This window comes from Onychostoma macrolepis, chromosome 19, assembly GCF_012432095.1.
Source record: "Onychostoma macrolepis isolate SWU-2019 chromosome 19, ASM1243209v1, whole genome shotgun sequence".
In the NCBI taxonomy this organism is placed as follows: Eukaryota; Metazoa; Chordata; class Actinopteri; order Cypriniformes; family Cyprinidae; genus Onychostoma; species Onychostoma macrolepis.
Window position 1 is genome coordinate 22703227 of NC_081173.1, and position 18999 is coordinate 22722225.

An 18999-nucleotide genomic window follows, 5' to 3' on the forward strand; every position below is an offset into this window, starting at 1 on the left:
GGTGTGTTACTAATTAATAACAGTAAAGAGTTAAAGGTAAATATATTTAGAATGATCTTTTTGACTAAATATTTTTGCATTCATTAAAGCAGATCTGATGTACTATGGAGTTTACATTTTATTCACTTTTGTGGACTTCACTTCATAGTAGATGCGTGATACTTTTGAATAACTGAGCAGCACCTACAAATGTTGGTCTAAATGATGAAGGCTAATATTTATAAATTATTTCACAGGTTTTTCCAGTCTCGTAAACTTTTATATTGCTAAAGCCCATCCGTTTTCCAAGCAAGCTGGACGGACTGCACTGATGGTGAGCAGCATCTTAGATTCTAAAACGGTGTTTTGAAACTACATTTTCTTTTGTTAGAAGCTTAATACACTCGTACAGAATAGTACTTACTAGGCCATATAGTAAGTCGGAAAATTTCAAGACATCCCGGTACACCTTTAACCTCTCCATATACACCAACCATCAGTCGCTATGCACGGAAGCTGTCAAGCACTGCGAGTGGATCGACAGCTCCTCTTATCCAATGAGAGAAAAGAACTGATGACTAGTAGCCAATGGCGTGTCAGTGGGCGGGGCCACAAGCCTCCAGCGCACCAGCGGAGGAGGTGTTCCTGGCGGCCATCTTTGATGCGAGAAGTGATTGTTTGGCGAATAGAAATAATAGGAAATAAAAATATAGCGTGAAAAGTTGGGGAATTGTGGTGGAACTGAAGGGGTTATTAAAAGGAAGAGTGAAACTCAGGAAAATCAGGTAAAACATCCTCGCAGCGTGGGAGCGTCACTCCAATTACGTGCTTTCTTTTTTTCTTTTCCTTTCCAATTTGTATCCCAGCCAAAAAAAGCTCGAGCCGGTCGCGTTCACTACAGGCTCGCGAGCTGCTTGCTGGAACGGAGCTTTCTAACTCCTCTGAAGTGTTAATATTATCGCATCAGTGTCTCAGCACGTAGAAAAAGTAGAGTGCATGCAAATTAAGTTGGGTAAGAAGATATAAAAGAAGCCACATGCATGGAAAGACAGTGGCAGTCTCTGGTTTCATGTTCCTGCGATATTATTTAGATAACTCCAGCTTGCTCTAAATGAGATGTTACCACCAGGACTGTGCGATCTGTGTTTTTAGGTTTACTTTAAACTGTTAACATATCTGATGGAGGCTCAGATCTCTTAACTGCCAGCTGGTGTGTTTGCACGCGCTACATTGTTGCGAGAACTCAATGAATGCGCGCGACTGTGTGTCAGAGGATTTTGATTGACATGCAGCTGTCATCCAGACTGTTTATATTTTATATAATTATCAGGACTGAGATGAATGAATAGCAATTTTTGATGCATTATTAGCGTTCAGCTCCAGTCACACATGTACTAACTAGTCATTATGGAAGTGCATGGATGCATGAAATCATGTCTTTCTTCATTGTGGCAAATGAGGCTGATGCGTCTTGCTCAGTGTAGTTAGAAATCTGTCTGATAAAATAGTTAGATATAAATCTGAATGCATCGTTTTTCTGCTGTTGTCGTCATTTAATTTGACATTTGTTCTATCATTGTTGTCTAATTTGTCTTATGCCTTTTAAACATGTCTTTGCATTGCATGTTTTCACTGACCAGGAGCAGGTTAAGTCAAAAGGCAGTTATATTGGTATTTCGTCAACAACCAAATGCATTTCTGTATGCACTGTAACTTGTCTTAGCTTTGACAGTGCTGTGCAGGAGAAATTTGTTTGTCCTTTAAAAGGACCTAAAGGAACTATTTAATCATTTATACATGCAGGCTTCAAAGTATTATTCTTGCTGTCATGCACCTTTACATCAAAAGCTTGTTTATTGAAGAAACATAGGTGACAATCTTCATATAGAGGTCTTCAAATCTTCAAATTTCAGTTTAAAGGAATCTTTTGCCCAAAAATGAAAATTTGCTGAAAATGTACTTGCACTCAGCCCAATTTATTTATTTTTAAACGTAACACATTTGGAGAAATTTAGCTGATAAAAGTATCACAATATTACAGCGAAAACATGAGTGTTTGTAATAAACAAATTCATCATTAAGATGTTTTAACTTTAAACTCTTGCTTCTGGCTAAAATAGGGAGTCCTCTATCTATAATATTGCTTTCTCCAATGAAAATGTCATCTTGTCAGAATCAGGAGGAAACAATATGCACAGATCAAGCACTGTTTATAAGCAAAAACAGTTCTGAACAAATATGTTGGTGGATTTTGATGTGAGAGGACAACAGAGCATGGTCTTTTTCTACTGGAACGGTTTTAAAGTTAAAATACTTTAATGATAAATTTGTTTCTTACAAGCATGCAGCCTTTCACTTTACAAGAAACTTAATTGATGGAATAGAGTTGTGTGGACTATCATGATGCTTTTATCAGCTGTTTGGACTCTCATTCTGACGGCGCCCATTCACTGCAGAGGATCCACTGGTGAGCAAGTGATGTAATGTCATCTTTACGTATGCGTTTAGAACGTAAAAGGCGTTTACGTCAACGTAATGCTAAATTTCTCCAAATCTTTCCTGTAAAGGAAACAAACTCATCTACATCTTGGGTAGCCTGAGGGAGAGTAAATTTTCAGCAAAGGATAATTTTTGGGTGAGCTTCTATTTTAACAAGCAAGTCTTGTACACTTAACTGCTTGTGTTGAGCAACACTCTTGAGCTTTCTGAATCTAATAAACATAACATGTCTGCATCAATGCAAGTCTGTGCTATGTGGGATGTGCAAAGAATAGATTAATACATTCGCTAAATTTAGACTAAAAGATAGCACATCTTTAAGTTTCACACCGGCATGCTTGTGTGCATCCCAAGACATACTTTAAGCATGTAAGTGTACATTTAACTAGACATCCCTGTCTGAACATGATTGGTATCCGATGCTAAGAAATATGATTTATTACTATATTTACTTGAAATAAATGCAATAGGATGATCTAAATTCAATGAGAGATATATGGTTTATTATGGAGATGTTTAAAGACATTTTTGTAAAATTGTGCACAACTCTCCTGTATAATAAGGGTTGGGGGTTGGTCTCATGTAGATAACCAGAACTGGAAAATTGCGTTTGCGTTGGTGGTATTTTCCATAAAATTAGTAACATGTGTAGCAGATTTGCATAGAATGCCTTTTGGATGGTGTAGGTGAAAAGGTGGAGTGTGTAATTTATTCAGTGCTCAAATATTTGATCTCATTCCAGTTTAATGTGCGGAAATAACTCTGTAATTGTCATGGAAGTCATTTGGAGGTGGACTTCCAAAGAGAGTATTAAACCTGTGGCTCTAATGTCAGTATTTTATCTCAACCAATGCCGTGGATTTTTTTTTTTTTTTTTTTTCTGTACAATTATTGTCAGAGAACTTTAATGCTTTTATTTCATGTATTTATTTCTACTATTATGATTTTTTTCTATTATAATGATCTAATCTAAAACACTGCCACCAAATGGCAGATAAAAACAAATTTTGGTTGCTTTGCATGTGTGAATAATTATAAGCCTTCACTGAAGCTTATCGACAAATTAAGTGCGCCACTTGGTCCAGTTTTACAGCTAGTCCCAGAATTACCAAGTAAAAAGAGTATTTGTGTTTTTATATTCACGACAGACCTGTCTAGCTTTCACAAGAGCTGTTTTGTATGTTTGTAATGATGTCACTGTGTTATTATAATAATTCTGCTAATAGTTCAGGGGGGGGAAACATGTAATTATGAAATAGACCATCAGTCTGAGAGGCATGTGTTCTTTTTTTTTAAGCATATTATAATGACAGTCTTGTTTCTTACAAATCCAGTCATTTGTAAGGGACTCATTTGATTTCATATTAAGCTCAACAATGGTGCTCATTTTCTCTTCTATCATTTTCAGTAGAAGAAGGCATGAAGAAAACATCATAGTCAAGAAGTCATGGCTGATAAAAGAAAACTTCAAGGTATGATAAGAGGGGCATTTTTTCTGGGCCATATCTGTTTAATGGATGATATCTCAATGCAGCTTAGTTTGAGGAAAATGCTACACGAGTAGCTTAAATTATTTAGCGCTATCTGCTGTATCAAAACACGTGTGCATGCGTGTCTCTGAGAATATGGCCTGGTCTCACCTCATCCCATCAAGTACCTAAGGTTCGCTTCTCTCTCCTCAGGTGAAATAGACAGATGTTTGAAAAAAGTTGCAGAAGGGGTAGAGCAGTTTGAGGACATTTGGAAAAAGGTAAGGAATGACTATGTTAGCACTTTGTGTAAAGCTCATAGTATCATGTTAATTATAATTAGGTTTAATTAAATTTTTTAATACTAGTGTTTTACAATATGTCATGTCAAATTCAAAAGAAAAAAATTTTGAAAAATGAGAGCATGATGATTATCACAAAAATATTAAGCAGCACAACTTATTTCAACATTGATAACAATAGGTAAATGTTTCTTGAGTGCTAAATCAGCATATCAGAATGATTTCTGAAGGATCATGTGACAATGAATACTGGAGTAACGGCTGCTGAAAATCAGCTTTGCATCACAGGAAAAATTAAATTTTTAAAATAGAAAAGTTACAGTAGTACTGTTTTTACTCTGTCAAATATATGCAGCCTTGGTGAGCATAAGAGATTTCCTTTGAAAACATTAAAATCTAAGCCCAAACTTTTGAACAGTAGTGTGAAATTGTCGAATAGCAAATATACATTAATAATGCTATGCTTGCATTAAAAAGGACTCCATGTGGCCACCTTTTAACTTTTGCAGAGTGTGGCAAAGCAAACAGCTAAATCACACACTAAAGCAGATTTGCAAACTAATACTCACAACTACAACACTGCTCAGCAGTTACATTAAACCACAACACAAACGTGTGAGTCCCTCTCTCATGATGAGCAAATGTAGTCAATGACGACAATATAAGACATTTTTGAACGTGAACTTATTTTTATTGTACATCTTTTTAATTTATATTTGATCTGCTGCTCAGGGATGTGATTGTATGTATCTTTTTCTTGAGGTTGAATGTGGGGCAGTAGTTCACAGTTCTGTGTGTGTTCAGAGTCACAAAACAAAAAAAACTGAATAATTGTTGTCTTTTCACTTCGTGGAGCATGAGCAGAACAAAATTGTGTTTATTAGGTTGTTCATTGAATACAGTAAAACCAGTAATATTGTAAAATATCATTATAATTTAAAATAACTGTTATCTGTTTTAATAAATATTAAAATGAAATTTAATACCTCTGATGGCAAAGCTGAATTTTCGGCAGCCATTATTCTAGTCTTGATGATATGCTGATATGGCACTTAAGAAACATTTCTTATCAATGTTGAAAACAATTGTGCTGCTTAATATTTTTGTGTGAGCAGAAAATTAAAAAGAACAGCACTTTCCTCGCACGCATCAATTTAATGCATCCATGCTGAGTAAAATTATTTTCTTTTTTTTTAAAATCTTACTGACCTCAGACTTGATCAGTAGTTCTGAACGTTGGTGTACTTTTTTTTTTTTTTTTAGCTCCATAATGCAGCCAACGCCAACCAAAAAGAGAAATATGAATCTGACCTCAAGAAAGAGATTAAAAAACTACAGGTGAGAATTTTGTGTTGATCACAAACTGAATGCACTGTAGGCTGTGGGTGAGCCAACTTTTCTTTTACTTATAAGACACTGTTCAAGGTGTGTTTTTCTTTATTGGTAACTATGAGGACAAGTGCTACCCACGCCAAGGGTCATGTATGCGCGTGTCCACTGTGCTTGGCGGCACAGGATGAGTTGGGCACGCTTGATTTCAGGCGTCCAGCTCAATTTTCTTTCATTCTTTGTTTCTACATGCTCTTTCTGTTTCTGTCTGCATTGGTTCTGCAGCGTCTTCGTGACCAGATTAAGACATGGGTCGCCTCCAATGAGATCAAAGACAAAAGACAGCTAGTAGAGAATCGCAAACTCATTGAGACGGTGAGTAGATGTCTGCTTTAATCTAACAAAAATACCTCATACTAATAAATAATGCCAGATTTAATATGCTTTAAATATCTTTAATCGTTTTTAGATGAAGGACATTAGTAATGTTTTCAGTGAGGTGGGACCTTTGAGATGTAAACTTTGAGAACTTTTTGTAATTTTGGGGGGGATATACACATAGGTCACTGTAAGATTAAGATAATGTAATCCAGAAATAAATAAATCAATTTTAATAAATCTGTATGATGCAATTTTTTTTCCTCACAGCAAATGGAGCGGTTTAAGATTGTGGAACGGGAGACCAAAACAAAAGCGTACTCTAAAGAAGGACTCGGCCTCGCTCAGAAAGTCGATCCTGCACAGAAAGAGAAAGAAGAGGTCGGCCAGTGGCTAACGGTAAGAACGCAAGCATGAAGCACTCTAGCTAAAGTCAGTGTGAATTGTTCCAAATCCATTTGACTTGTGTAATGGAAAAAAGTATGATCGGCCTCAATTTTTACTTTTTTTTTTTTTCTTTTTTCTTTGGACTAATGCGCACTGATAAATCATTCACAATAAGACAAAAAATGTGCATTAAGAAAGAAAATGGGATTTGTTTTGATTTCATGTTGACTTGACCGAAATTCTTTGTGTCTTGATGCAATATGATAAAACATTAGGCTCATTTTAGGTGCCAATTGCCTTGTTTTTAATGTAGATGATAGTAGGCGGCTGCTGTCAGGGGAGGAGTGAAAAAAGAGCAGCTGAACTCCCACTACTTATAGTGGTCCAGGAATCCAAGCAAAGGAAATATCATGATAGCATTCTTTGTTGCCAGTGAAGTGGATGCGTTTGACATTGCTTTTAGATTAAGATTAATATGATGAATAAGTAATCCAGTGTATCTATTATTTAAATATGATGATTCAGTCTGCATCTTTTCTGTTCATTTCTAGTTTAATAAGGCATTATTACAGCAATGTGTTAAAAGTAAGTTCTGAACTATAACACAAAATTTTGATGAAGCTAGCAACTCAAACTACAACTAATTTGAATCCGTTGCGAGATCTGCGTGGGGAAATCAGCCTCAAGCAAAATTCCAAATTGCATGGATTTCTGTTGAAATTACTCTATTTTGCCCCTGAAAATTTGTCAGCCAGTGGTAAATGTAGGCGCACCAAGCCGTTTTCCATCATTCTTTTAGTTTGCACAGTTTTTTTGGTGAAAGACATGCTCATCTTAACTGTTGCTCTCATCTCTACTTCTGCTTTGTTTCTTGGTTCTTCTAGAACACAATAGACACGTTAAACATGCAAGTGGACCAGTTTGAGAGCGAGGTCGAATCGCTTTCTGTGCAGACCAGGAAGAAGAAAGGAGACAAAGATGTCAGTTACATTTACTCCACCACTCTTTGTTCTCATCCTTTTCATCTTTTACAATGCAACTGTTTGATGTGGGATAGTCTAGCCTAATAGTTAAAGATCTGGGTTGGAAACCCAAAGTGGTCGTTCATGAATGAGTCCTTTTGTCCCCTTAAACAAGGTGCTTATTGGGTGATTGGCCCCTTATAAAAGTATTATATAAGTGACAAATTACTTAGTGATTATTGATGCTAAGCACACAATGTTTTGGTCATTTTTAATTCTTAAAAAAAAAAAAAAGTAATAATAGGAATTGAAAAAAAAAAAATCTGATGGTATTAGTTGGTAATACTGTGGTACTGAATGACTTTCATATTCATCTACCATAGTATTTACCATGTGCCACAGAAAATTATGGGATTACCATGGTGCACATCCAAAAAAAGTTTTAACGTTGTTATCATGGTAGGTCATTAGTAAGAGATTTTTCTCATGCTGTGCCCTCAGAAGCAGGATCGGATCGAGGAACTGAAACGAATGATCGAGAGGCACCGGTATCACATCCGCATGCTGGAAACCATCCTTAGAATGCTGGACAATGACTCGGTACAGGTGGATTCCATCCGCAAGATTAAAGATGACGTCGAGTACTACCTTGATTCCTCTCAGGATCCTGACTTTGAGGAGAATGAGTTTCTCTATGATGACATTGATTTAGAGGACATACGTAAGTATTTGGTGCACATATCAGAATTCTGTTGCGTTTTGTTCTTAATCATAACACTTTTGTCCCTGGTTTTTATTTTATTTTTTATTTTTTGTAGCCCAGCCACTAGTTGCCACATCTCCATCAGGTCACACAGAGGATGAGATCTTCCAGCACTCCAGTTCCACACCGACCTCCACAACGTCGTCATCTCCCATACCTCCCTCTCCAGCTACTTGCACTACGGTGAGCATCTCCTCCTCAGCGACAGACCTAAAGTTTAATCAGCATTATCAGAGCTTGGGATATCATATCAGTCATCAGTTAAATCATTTAATTTGTAAAAGTTAATATCACATTTTCATACTGAACGTTTTAATGTTTTGATGCCTAAATTAACTCATTGCATTTAAAAATTGATTAAAAAAAAAGTATTAATTTCAATTCTATTTTTTTATTATTAGTTATTGGTTAGTTAATCTGTAAAAACGAATAATTTAATAAGACTCTTAACTTATACATTTTTTCCTTAACTTATTTTTATTTTAAAGATTAAATTGATTTGTATAATTAAATAATAATCTTAAAATAACCCAAAAATATACAATTCATTTCTAAGCTAATTTGTTCATTGTTAATTGCATTTTTTTTCCTTAGTGTGTTTATTTATTTTTAGCAGTTGTCTGCCATAATATGTAAATATTTATTGACCTATCAATATGGGTTTTTTTTTTTCAGAGCAATATAACTGACTTTTCAAACCTACTTACCAGCAAGCTAATTTGTCCAATAGAAGTTTATGAAAAGGTATCCTGAATCTCACCATATTTCCTGAAAATAACTCACATTAGATAAATGGGACCCTGATTTGTTCATGGACAGTGACATTTAAAAAAAAAAAAAGAAATATACACATACTTAAATACTAAATATATCTAAAACACTTTTTAGATTAATTATTTTCAGTGTGAATGCTGTAAATGTGGATGGTTATGGATATGGTTTATAAAAATGCAATTCAGTAATTAGTTTTGATTTGCTTTTGATTTATGTCATGTTCTCTTCATTTCTGCTTATGAGAATTTGGAAGATGATAAGAAAAGAGGTCGTTCAACAGACAGTGAAATCAGCCAGGTGAGAAAAGAAACCCCGTGTCACTAATATTATAATCCTTTTGAACTGACACCGAGCTCAAAAAATCCTGTCGTTTTGTCGCAGTCACCTGTCAAGAATGGAAATCCATCTTCATCTCTATCCTCCTCTTCCTCATTGTCATCCTCATCCTCGGGAGCCTCTTCAAACTCTTTGATCTCCATGGCGACTGTCGCCAGCAGTATAAGCTCGGCATCAGGGAGCAGCAGCCTCTTAGGCAACATGGGCGGCCCCCTCCAGAACTCTGGCAGCTATAGTTCAGCAACCCAGCAACAAACACAGCAATCCCAACAGCAGCACCAGCCCAAAAACTCAGTCTCCTCTCTCTCCAACGCCAACTCGGCCTCCTCTATCAACAGTACCTTACTCCCAACATCCACCTCCACGTCTCCGCCCAACACCAGCACACTGGGCCCGCTGACACCCAGCTCGCAGAGCCAACCTCCATTGGGGACGGGCCTTTCCTCCAGTCTGGGCCTTGGGAAGGGGACGTCTGTTACTAGTGGCACAAACCAGATGCCCAGTCTGGTTCTTTCAGGGATGCCGGCATCCTTGAATAGCATGACTGGGTTTTTGAGCGGATCCACCCTGGCGCCTTATGCACAAGCGGCTGCCGCAGGTTGCGTGGGTAGCGGGCTGTCAGCATCGATAGGAACGAATATTAGCAGTACAAACTCCAGTGGAGTCGTAACCTCAGTGGGGACTAACGGAAGTCTAGGCTCCACAAGCCTCTTGGGCTCAGGGACTGGTGTTCTGGGTCTTGGGTCCACACAGTCTGCTGTGGAGCCTCTACCTTTGGTGGCTCCCAACTCTGTGGGAGGCACACTGACCTCAGGGAGCAACGTGGGAGTTATCGGAAGCAATGGAGGAACCTCTGGGACAGGAAATGCAGTGGGAAGCGCCGTGCTACCACGGCCACCTAGTGGGCCGAAACAAAATGGCGGTACAAGTGAGTGCAGAATAGCTGTCTAATCAGGGACAATGTAATGAACAGGGTTTCTGCAGGTCTTAAATATTAATTTGCCCTTACACAAATTAAGGGTTTAAAAAAAGGTCTTAAATGTGAGCAGAAAGTCTTAACATTTATAAAGGCATGGCATTGAATGTTGCAGAATGTTGTCTTGTTTTCCAGTACAAGTATCTCAACATCCTTAAATCAAGATACATTTATTTGAGGTTCAAAATGACGTAAGAAGTCTTATTTTCTGTAAACAAAATTGATTTTGTGTTTAAAACAAGAACAAATGTTTTCCAATGGGGTATGAAAAATGTTAATAAGGTCTTTAAAATGTTCAGATGTTTTTCGTTTGAATTAAGCTTTTCTTAGTCTAATCAGAAACTCAAAACGCATTAAAAAAATAATGAAAATCTGTTAAAAGTGTTTCTAATACAACTCAATATGTTCTCTAAATGTAATTGTCTAAAGAGGACATAATGAGTTTTAATTTATTTCGTAAATTTTCTTTACATTTCTTATAAAACCTGTAGAAACCCTGAATAAATTTGTCCTAAAACATTATAAGACACTGAAATTTTATAAAAAGTGAAACTTTGTTCACAATTTACTTAAATATTCCCGCATCTTCCAGGTTATAGTGCTGTGGTAGCAGACAGCACGTCAGACTCCGCCCTCAACAGTGCCAGCCAATCACAGAATAGCCAATCCTCATCCTTAAATTCCTCAACAAATCAGCCGTGAGTACTGCTTGCTTACACCTTAGCAACTACAAAGCAATGCACTGGCAACCATCTACAACAACCTAACACTGAAAAGTTTTTGTGAGATTTAAAAGACAATCAATAATATTTAGCACTAGTAATATTGTTGATTTAAACTGCACTGCCACTACTGGATGAGAACCACATTTGAACTGAATTGAGCTGGATGATGATAATGATACTGCTTATTGCTGAAATGTTGTTTATTAACTGATGATTTTTGCGCTATTGACACTGTTATTGAACTGTTATTGAGGCAACATTTAGCTAAATTGAGCTGAATGATGGCACTACTGTCTTCTGTAGAGCTGCTTTATATCTTAAATTTGTTTTCATTATTAAACTTTGCAACAGTGACATTTTTATTGAACTGAACTGAATCAACATTAAATTAAGCTGAACTATTGTCTTCTGTAAAGCTGCCTTACAGCTGAAATTGAAATTGTTTCATAATTGAATTTCACAACATTTACACTTATTTTTCCGTTAATTAATGTGAAGCTGCTTTGAAACGATCTGTATTGTATAAAGTACTTTCCTGGGAAAAAAATATCTGAATTGCAAATTGATGTTATTCCTCATTAAATTGATTTTCTAAATGCTCTTCTCCCTCCTGTCAAAACAGTATGGACAGTGGGTCCAGCCTTCTGGGGTCGATGACACTGCTGCCCAGCTCGCCCTCACCGTCATACAGTGAGAGTAAAGCAGGCAGTGGCAGCTTGCTGAACGGCCCGCACTCATACACACAGGCTGCCGACACCATCAAGGTCAGTCACACAATGTTTGCACATACGCATTCAGCACATTGTGTATCATTACATCACACTACACCTGTTTAATGAGTGGGTGTGCATCTCAAGGCAAAGTCCACATTCCTGTTCCCTGATAGTGCCCTGCAAAGTGGATTTCATTGTGTGGTTGGCCAAACTGAGATTAGACAGGAACAGGCAGAGAAATTAACACACTAATTATTGCACACCACCTTAATGCTACATGACGTTTAGATGAAATAAATGTGGTGAAAAAGCATCAGGAGGCTGGGTTGTTAGTTGTTTAAAGACAAATATGCTACCGTTCAAAAGTTTGAATGACATTGATCAAAAGTGACAGTAAAGATTAAAAAAAATGTCTAAATCAAATAAATGCTGTTCTTTTGGAAAAACAACAAAATCATCATATTGAATGATTTCTGACGAATCATGTGATGCTGAAGACTGGGTTAATGATGCGGAAAATTCTGCTTTGTCATTACAGGAATAAATTTCAATTTATAGTATATTAAAATAGAAAATGGTTATTTTAAATTGTAAAAAAAAAAAATCACAATATTACTGTTTTATTTTTGATCAAAGAAATCAAAGAGCATAGGAGACTTAATGATTTAATGTTTCTTTCAAAAACAAAACAAAACAAAAATCTTGCCGACCCTTTTTTGAATGATATATATTGTACATATTATAAATTCATCACATTTATAATTCATTTTCAACATTACATTTATCATACTCTAAATTAAAACTAAAATGCATGAGTGTATTATATAAATTTATATATGTTAAGTTTATTTTTATATAAATAAAAAAATTATTATATATATATATATATATATATTTGTTTTTATTTTTGATTAAAGGAATGCAGCCTTGGTGAGCATAAGAGAGTTCTTTCAAAAACAAAAATTTTGCCAAACCTTTTTTAAATGATATATTGTACATATTATAAATTAATGACATTCATAATTCATACTGAACATTGCATTTATCACACTCTAAATTTTCTTATAAATGACTAATTATTTTAAATTAAATATGTGTGTGTTTGTGTTTCTGTGAATTGTGGGGACTTTCCATAGACTTCTATTACTTTGTATTTTACTACAGATACTTTGTATCTATTACTTCTATTACCCTAAACCTACCCCTTACAGAAAACCTGTTTGCATTTACACTTTCAGATAAACATCATTTACTATTTTTAATAATTTTTTCCCTCATGGACCACAGGCCCCACAATGTCAAAAATTTCAGGTTTTACAAATGTGTGTGTGTGTAAAATACATGAATGTATTATATAAATTTATATATGGAATATATAATATTATTTTTATTTTTATATAAAATAAATGTTACAAGTTATTTATATATATATATATATATATATATATATATATATATATATATATATATATATATATATAAATAACATCAAAATATCTCTGTCAAATTTAACTGAAACTCTTTTGTCAGATGAAGTGAAATTCTATCCATATCCCCTGCTCAGTGTGAATAGGGAGCATTGAACACTGCATTGGATACTTTCAATTTGAATGCATGCAACTATGTCTTGCTTTTTATTAGGCATTCTTGTAAAATCCATTAAATGATCTGTATATGCCAGTGTGCTATTCATTTTATGATTTGCCTCTGTCACTATAAACCTGCCTTGTTTCTATGCATAATCATTTCTTGGAAGCGATTATGCATAGGAAGTGTTCATCAACCCTAATTATTTGCCCACGGCACTGTTTTAAGAAGAGTCAACATTTAATTGACCATTGTTTCAAAGTGTGTTCTTTTTTTTTCACTCCCTCCAGCCTCAGGAGCCTCCGAGCTCTTTAAAGTCGATGGCAGAGAGGGTTGCCCAGGGCTCAGGGTTAGAAGAAGAGCTGTCTGCACTACATATCTCAAGTGGTAAGTATCAACAAGTACTCATTACTCTCAACTTATCTTGCAATATTTTCTATGTTGTTTGGCTGCATTCTTTCTTTCATCCTCTTCTAGATATATTCCCCAGCTCCACGGCCCCTTCAGGCACTCCTGCAGCTCCTCAGTCTGCTCTGTCGGAGGTGAGCATCCCCCCATCATTGGGTGTGTGTCCACTGGGCCCCGTCCCCCTTTCCAAAGAGCAACTCTACCAGCAAGCCATGCAGGAGTCCGCCTGGACGCACATGCCTCACCCGTCCGACTCGGAGAGGATCAGGTGAGCGCACACACAAACACAGTTCCTTAGCATTCACCGATTCTGACAGGTGACTAGTCACATGCCTCCAAGTCTGGGAGATTCCTGGAAACTTGCTTTACAATGGGACCATGTTTTGCATTAGTTTGCCATTTATTTTTTAAACCATTTTATTCTAAAGTATAATGCAATGTTATCTTTTGGGGCATAGCAAAATGAAGAGTATTTGCATTGTTTTTTTGTACTTTTCCAAAGGAAAAATATTTGGCACTTAGTGTAAGCCATAGTAATCAATATTAAATAAGTAAATTAATAATAATATTTAAATCTACCAGTTTATTTGATAATATTCTATGGAAACATTATTGCACAAACATTTCATAATATCTGCTCTCATTAAACAGGCACTGGAATAAATGAATGAATTAAATTTCAAAAATTAATTTAAAAATAAATAATTTCAAGTCATATAAAATTGTTCTACCTGTCACTTCAATGTGCATTTAATTTAACACATTTTATTAATTTGATTTATCAAAGTGTGCTTATTGGTCCATTTATTTGCTTGCATGTATCTATTTTTGAATTACCTAATTTTGAATTATTTAATACTCCATATTAAATCCACACAAAACTAAATCTTATCCTAACCTATTTTAGATTATCAAGCTCATTATCATGAATTGTTTTGAATGTATTCTCATCAATCTTGTTTTTCAATTGTTTTTCTCTTTTGGACACACAGGCAGTACCTGATGAGGAACCCCTGCCCAACACTGCCTTTTCACCACCAGATGCCACCTCCTCACTCCGACACTGTGGAGTTCTACCAGAGACTGTCTACAGAGACCCTCTTCTTCATCTTTTACTACTTAGAGGTGTGTGTGTATGCACGTCTTTACAGTTAACCCCCCCCATTGGAGCCTCAATAATTGGAAACAGGTTGTTTTGTCCTTCAGTAAGAACATATGGCTTGCATTTGATTGATAGATAGTAGCAATATTGATCTTAGAGTGTGATTTTCAGGATTACGGTCAGATTACAGTCTGTTTTTATTGGCGTATTTCTGGTGAATGACAGATTGTTGCTCCCTAGGGTACAAAAGCGCAGTATCTAGCAGCCAAGGCCTTGAAAAAACAATCATGGAGGTTCCATACAAAGTACATGATGTGGTTCCAGAGGCACGAGGAGCCCAAAACCATCACTGATGAGTTTGAGCAAGTGAGTCACACTATAACAAGAGCCGCAGCTTGGAACTCTATGGCCCATCATTTTTTGGCCAAGAAAATGCGCCTGGCCACAATATGTTGAGTGCGCCACAACAGTTTATTTTGTTTTTATGAAATTAATACTTTTATTCACCAGGGATACATTTAATTAATGAAAAGTGACAGTAAAGGCTTTTTTCTGAATGATTCATTATTTTTGTCTTTCTACAGGGGACATATATTTACTTTGACTATGAGAAATGGGGTCAGAGAAAAAAGGAAGGATTTACATTTGAGTACAGGTACCTTGAAGACCGGGACCTCCAGTGACGGATGGTCAACTAGAACGGAGGACTACTGTCGACATTCCGGACTGAATCAACACACATGTACACTCTCTTTCATTCATCAGGGAGGAGACCCAGATGCACGTGCGAGGCTGTTTTATGTCTTGCTGGTGCATAATGCATCTGGAGCCCCTCCCACTCTTTACAATTCTCCCCGCCCACCAGCCACTCCCTTTGTGACTCCGCCCTCTCATTCAATCAGACTTAACCCCAGTAAATCACCCCTTTCTGAGAACTTTCTGGAGCATTTTTGCGCCAAAAAAGAAGTTGAGCGTGGTCAAATAAAACATTCACCCTCTCAGCAAGATTACAAATACAAATTGGTGTGGATTAATTATTTAGCCTATAGTTCTGCTATAATATTGATAACTTAAAGCCAACCAATCCAAATTCTCTGTGCTACAGTTGTGTTATTCAGAAAGTTCAATTCTTATGCACAATTTTCTTGCATACACCTGTCCACCAAAGTTGCTGTTTTCTCTTACCAAGCTTATTTTTGGCTTGTTACACCCTTGTCTTGTTAGCTCTAATTAAAGCACAGGTCTTAATACAGGCAAGCTTGCAAGTACGTGTTCCAAACTCTAATATTGATATTCATATTCGTGTTATCACTGTGGCACCAAATAATTGCACCAGTTCAAGCACACTATTTTTGTTTATAGACCACAAACAACAGGAGACCAAGTACACGTCACTCAGCTTGTGACTCATCAAAAGAAAACAGTTTTTTTTTTTTATTAGAGTAAATGCACATCTCCATCTGTAATTTTTGAAAAGCAACAGGCATTTGAGAGCTTCAGTAGACTTGCATGTCTCACAGATTTCACTAAAACTTCAGTTTCATTTCAAAGTGGATCTCATAAATTTTCCAGGATTCTGTTCCCCTTATTTGTTTGTGCTGTATAGATTAACGTCCACCGAAATGATTTTAATAAGAAAGAAAAATGCTGTAGAGGTGAAGTCAGTCATTTTGAAATTTCTTTACAATTCAGTAAGAATGGGGAGTTAAATATCCAATCTTACGAAATGCCCACGCACACAACCTTGTTTTTATCTTAACCTTTATCTTTCCTGATGAGCGTGTGGAAGAGAGCAGAAATGTGAATTATATATATATATATTTTTTTCCTAACTGGAAAAGTGTTGTACAGAACATTTGTTCTCCTTCTGTTGACCCTCCCCCCCTCCCCCTTCCATTTAAACGGCATGGAAAATTACACTTGCAAAGTGGACTGGAGTAAAAAACATAGTAAATAAAGCATTGCAAAGAAAGTAAAGACTGTAAAATATAAATAAAATAATTACTTTTCAAAAAGAGAGCGTGTGGGTTTTCATCATCACCGAGCATGTTTTGAATTGCATTGTTCTCATGAGACTGTCTCCAGTAACATAATTTATTGACTGCCTCATGAAGAAATTGATTATCATTTTAATTTAGTCCCATTATAATTCAGTTAGTTCCGGTCCTCGAGTGTCGTTCTGAGAGTGTTGATTATACAGTACAACAGTTCTGGGACTTTTGACTGTTCGTATCCTTCTGCTTGTATTTGTTTGCAGGGTGGAAGCAGAGCGAGGGGCAGGTGTTGAAAGTCAGAGCATCTGTGTTTTCTCTTGGTTCATGATCGCTTATGGTTTTTCACTAGTAAGGAAATGGAGCTGAAACAGTGCAGAGAAGAAATCTGTCATCTGTCATCACTCACATAGGCCTACACTGTTCTAGACTGATTTTCAGTCTGTGCTTTGCTCAGTGATGGCCAATGCTTAAATATTTGGCTCATTAAGAAAAAAAAGGCAGTTGTTGGTTTAATGTAGAAATCATTTCCATTGCTGTTTCATTACCGAAAATCTTGTCAGTTCTCTCTTACTGGAAGCATATACCACCTTACTACATATAGCCTACAAAAGTTTAGGGTCAGTAATATATATTTTTTAAAGAAATTACTACTTTTATTCTGCAAGGATGCATTAAATTGATCAAAACTTACTAGTGTTCCTCAACAGGCGGCCCGCGAGAGAAAAATGTTTGGCCCGCGCTAATTTCAAATAATGTGGCATGAAAATTCAAAGGCAGCATCAGAAAGCGACATTAACTTACATCGTGTTTACACCGGACGCGAGCGGCGCGGAGCGACGCTACAAAATACAATAGAACTTACTTATAATCAGTGATGCTGTCTACACTGGATGCGGCGCGACAAACCCCGACAGAAAACAGCTGACTCGTTCTATTTATGATGTGCTGACCTGTTTTTATACAGTCTGTGGTACTGACACAAAGTTCAGATGATTTGCAATGCTTTGTCGCGTCCAGTGTAGATATGTGACAGCAAAAACATGGCAAGTGTGAAGTAAAGAAAAGTGGACACGGAAAATAGATGATTCAAATGTGAATGGACTGAACAGTTGTGAGTGATACCATCTTTTTTATGGATATCGGTTTGCAGTGAGTTCACAGTTTTAACGTAAGTTTGCTTTAATTTATTTTCAAGATCTGAGGTAAAATATATTGTTGCCTTCTCTATGGCTATAAATCTCACGCAAAATAATATTCAAACTCACATTAGACACTTTTAACATTGAATAAAGCACATACTCATTACCTGAGATTATCACTGTCATATTTTGTTGTTTATGCCTCAATGTCGCAGAAAATAAAAAACATTTATAAAATAGAATTCCGTGTCGCTTATTGTCACGTGTTGCTGTCACGTCTGGTTGGGACACACGGGGTTACAGTTTGATCCCCCCAAAAAATCTAAGTGTAAAAATATTAATAATTGAATCTGCAATTAGGGAAAGTGGAGAGAGGGGATCCAGTCTGGAGCTGAGCAGGGACAGTTGATTTGCATGGCAGACATGGAGATACAGATTTTTTGTTTGTTCATTTGTTTTTAATATTCAACAGGCAAAGTTCTTTTGTATCTAAATGCAAAAATGTTCATAATTGTTTGAATAAAACAGACTACTGGGGGAAAAATCTGAATATTTATCTTGTGACCATCTTGTGACTATTTTAACAAAAGCAACAATAATTTAATAATCGTAATAATAAGAATTAAATATATAATACACAGTCATGGCCAAAAATATCAGCACCCTTGGTAAATATGATCAAAGAAGGCTGTGAAAATTAATCTGCATTGTTAATCCTTTTGATCTTTTAATTAAAAAATTGACAAAAATCTAACATTTCATTGGATAATAAGAATTTAAAATGGAGGGAAATGTCATTATGAATTTTTTTTATTTATTTTTTTCTCAAATACACGTTGGACACAATTATAGGCACCCCTAGAAATTCTTATGAGTAAAATATCTCCTGAAGTATATTCCCATTCATATTCACAATTTTGAGCACTCCAGGGTGATTATGAAGATGAAATTATCCAGCCATGGCTTCCTGTTTCACAGAAATATAAATAGGAGGGAAAACAAAGCCCAAATTCCCTTAATCATCCATCACAATGAAAAAAAACAAAGAATATATTTCTGATGTGCAGCAAAAGATAATTGAGCTTCACAAATTAGTGAAGTGGCTTTAAGAAAAGAGCTAGAGCAGTGAAAATTCCCATTTCCACCATCAGGGCAATAATTAATAATTTCCAATCAA

At 36.1% G+C, this 18999-nt stretch overlaps 1 protein-coding gene and 1 long non-coding RNA gene across 5 annotated transcripts in view; one reads left to right on the top strand and one right to left on the bottom strand.

Moving 5' to 3' along the window:
* Positions 1-591: 591 nt before the first annotated feature.
* On the top strand, positions 592-15654 carry cnot3b (CCR4-NOT transcription complex, subunit 3b). Of its 4 annotated transcripts, none has more exons than XM_058752604.1 (19): positions 592-764; positions 3887-3950; positions 4161-4228; positions 5513-5587; positions 5864-5953; positions 6227-6355; positions 7228-7323; positions 7807-8026; positions 8124-8251; positions 8744-8812; positions 9086-9139; positions 9224-10106; positions 10747-10852; positions 11502-11643; positions 13470-13566; positions 13657-13855; positions 14580-14712; positions 14930-15055; positions 15274-15654. In XM_058752604.1, the coding sequence occupies exons 2-19, from the start codon at positions 3926-3928 to the stop codon at positions 15370-15372; spliced, it is 2739 nt and encodes a 912-aa protein (XP_058608587.1). In that variant the 5' UTR covers positions 592-764; positions 3887-3925; the 3' UTR covers positions 15373-15654. The 4 variants fall into 4 exon arrangements, with proteins under 4 accessions (XP_058608587.1, XP_058608588.1, XP_058608591.1 ...); XM_058752605.1 differs by having other exon boundaries at positions 3890-3950; XM_058752607.1 differs by lacking the exon at positions 592-764 and adding an exon at positions 867-991.
* The window catches only part of LOC131525230 (uncharacterized), a 38293-nt gene continuing 27437 nt past the window's right edge, over positions 8144-18999 (bottom strand). The window contains exon 3 of the long non-coding RNA XR_009267155.1: positions 8144-8278. This is a non-coding gene — a long non-coding RNA (uncharacterized LOC131525230). The remainder of the gene's footprint in view (positions 8279-18999) is intronic.

Bases quoted from the DNA above. Each gene is read 5' to 3' on its own strand.
- cnot3b (XM_058752604.1), top strand. From the start codon at position 3,926: ATGGCTGATAAAAGAAAACTTCAAG. The intron at 8,027-8,123 runs GTAAGTATTTGG...TATTTTTTGTAG, and splicing joins CATTGATTTAGAGGACATAC to CCCAGCCACTAGTTGCCACA. The intron at 8,813-9,085 runs GTATCCTGAATC...TCTGCTTATGAG, and splicing joins CAATAGAAGTTTATGAAAAG to AATTTGGAAGATGATAAGAA.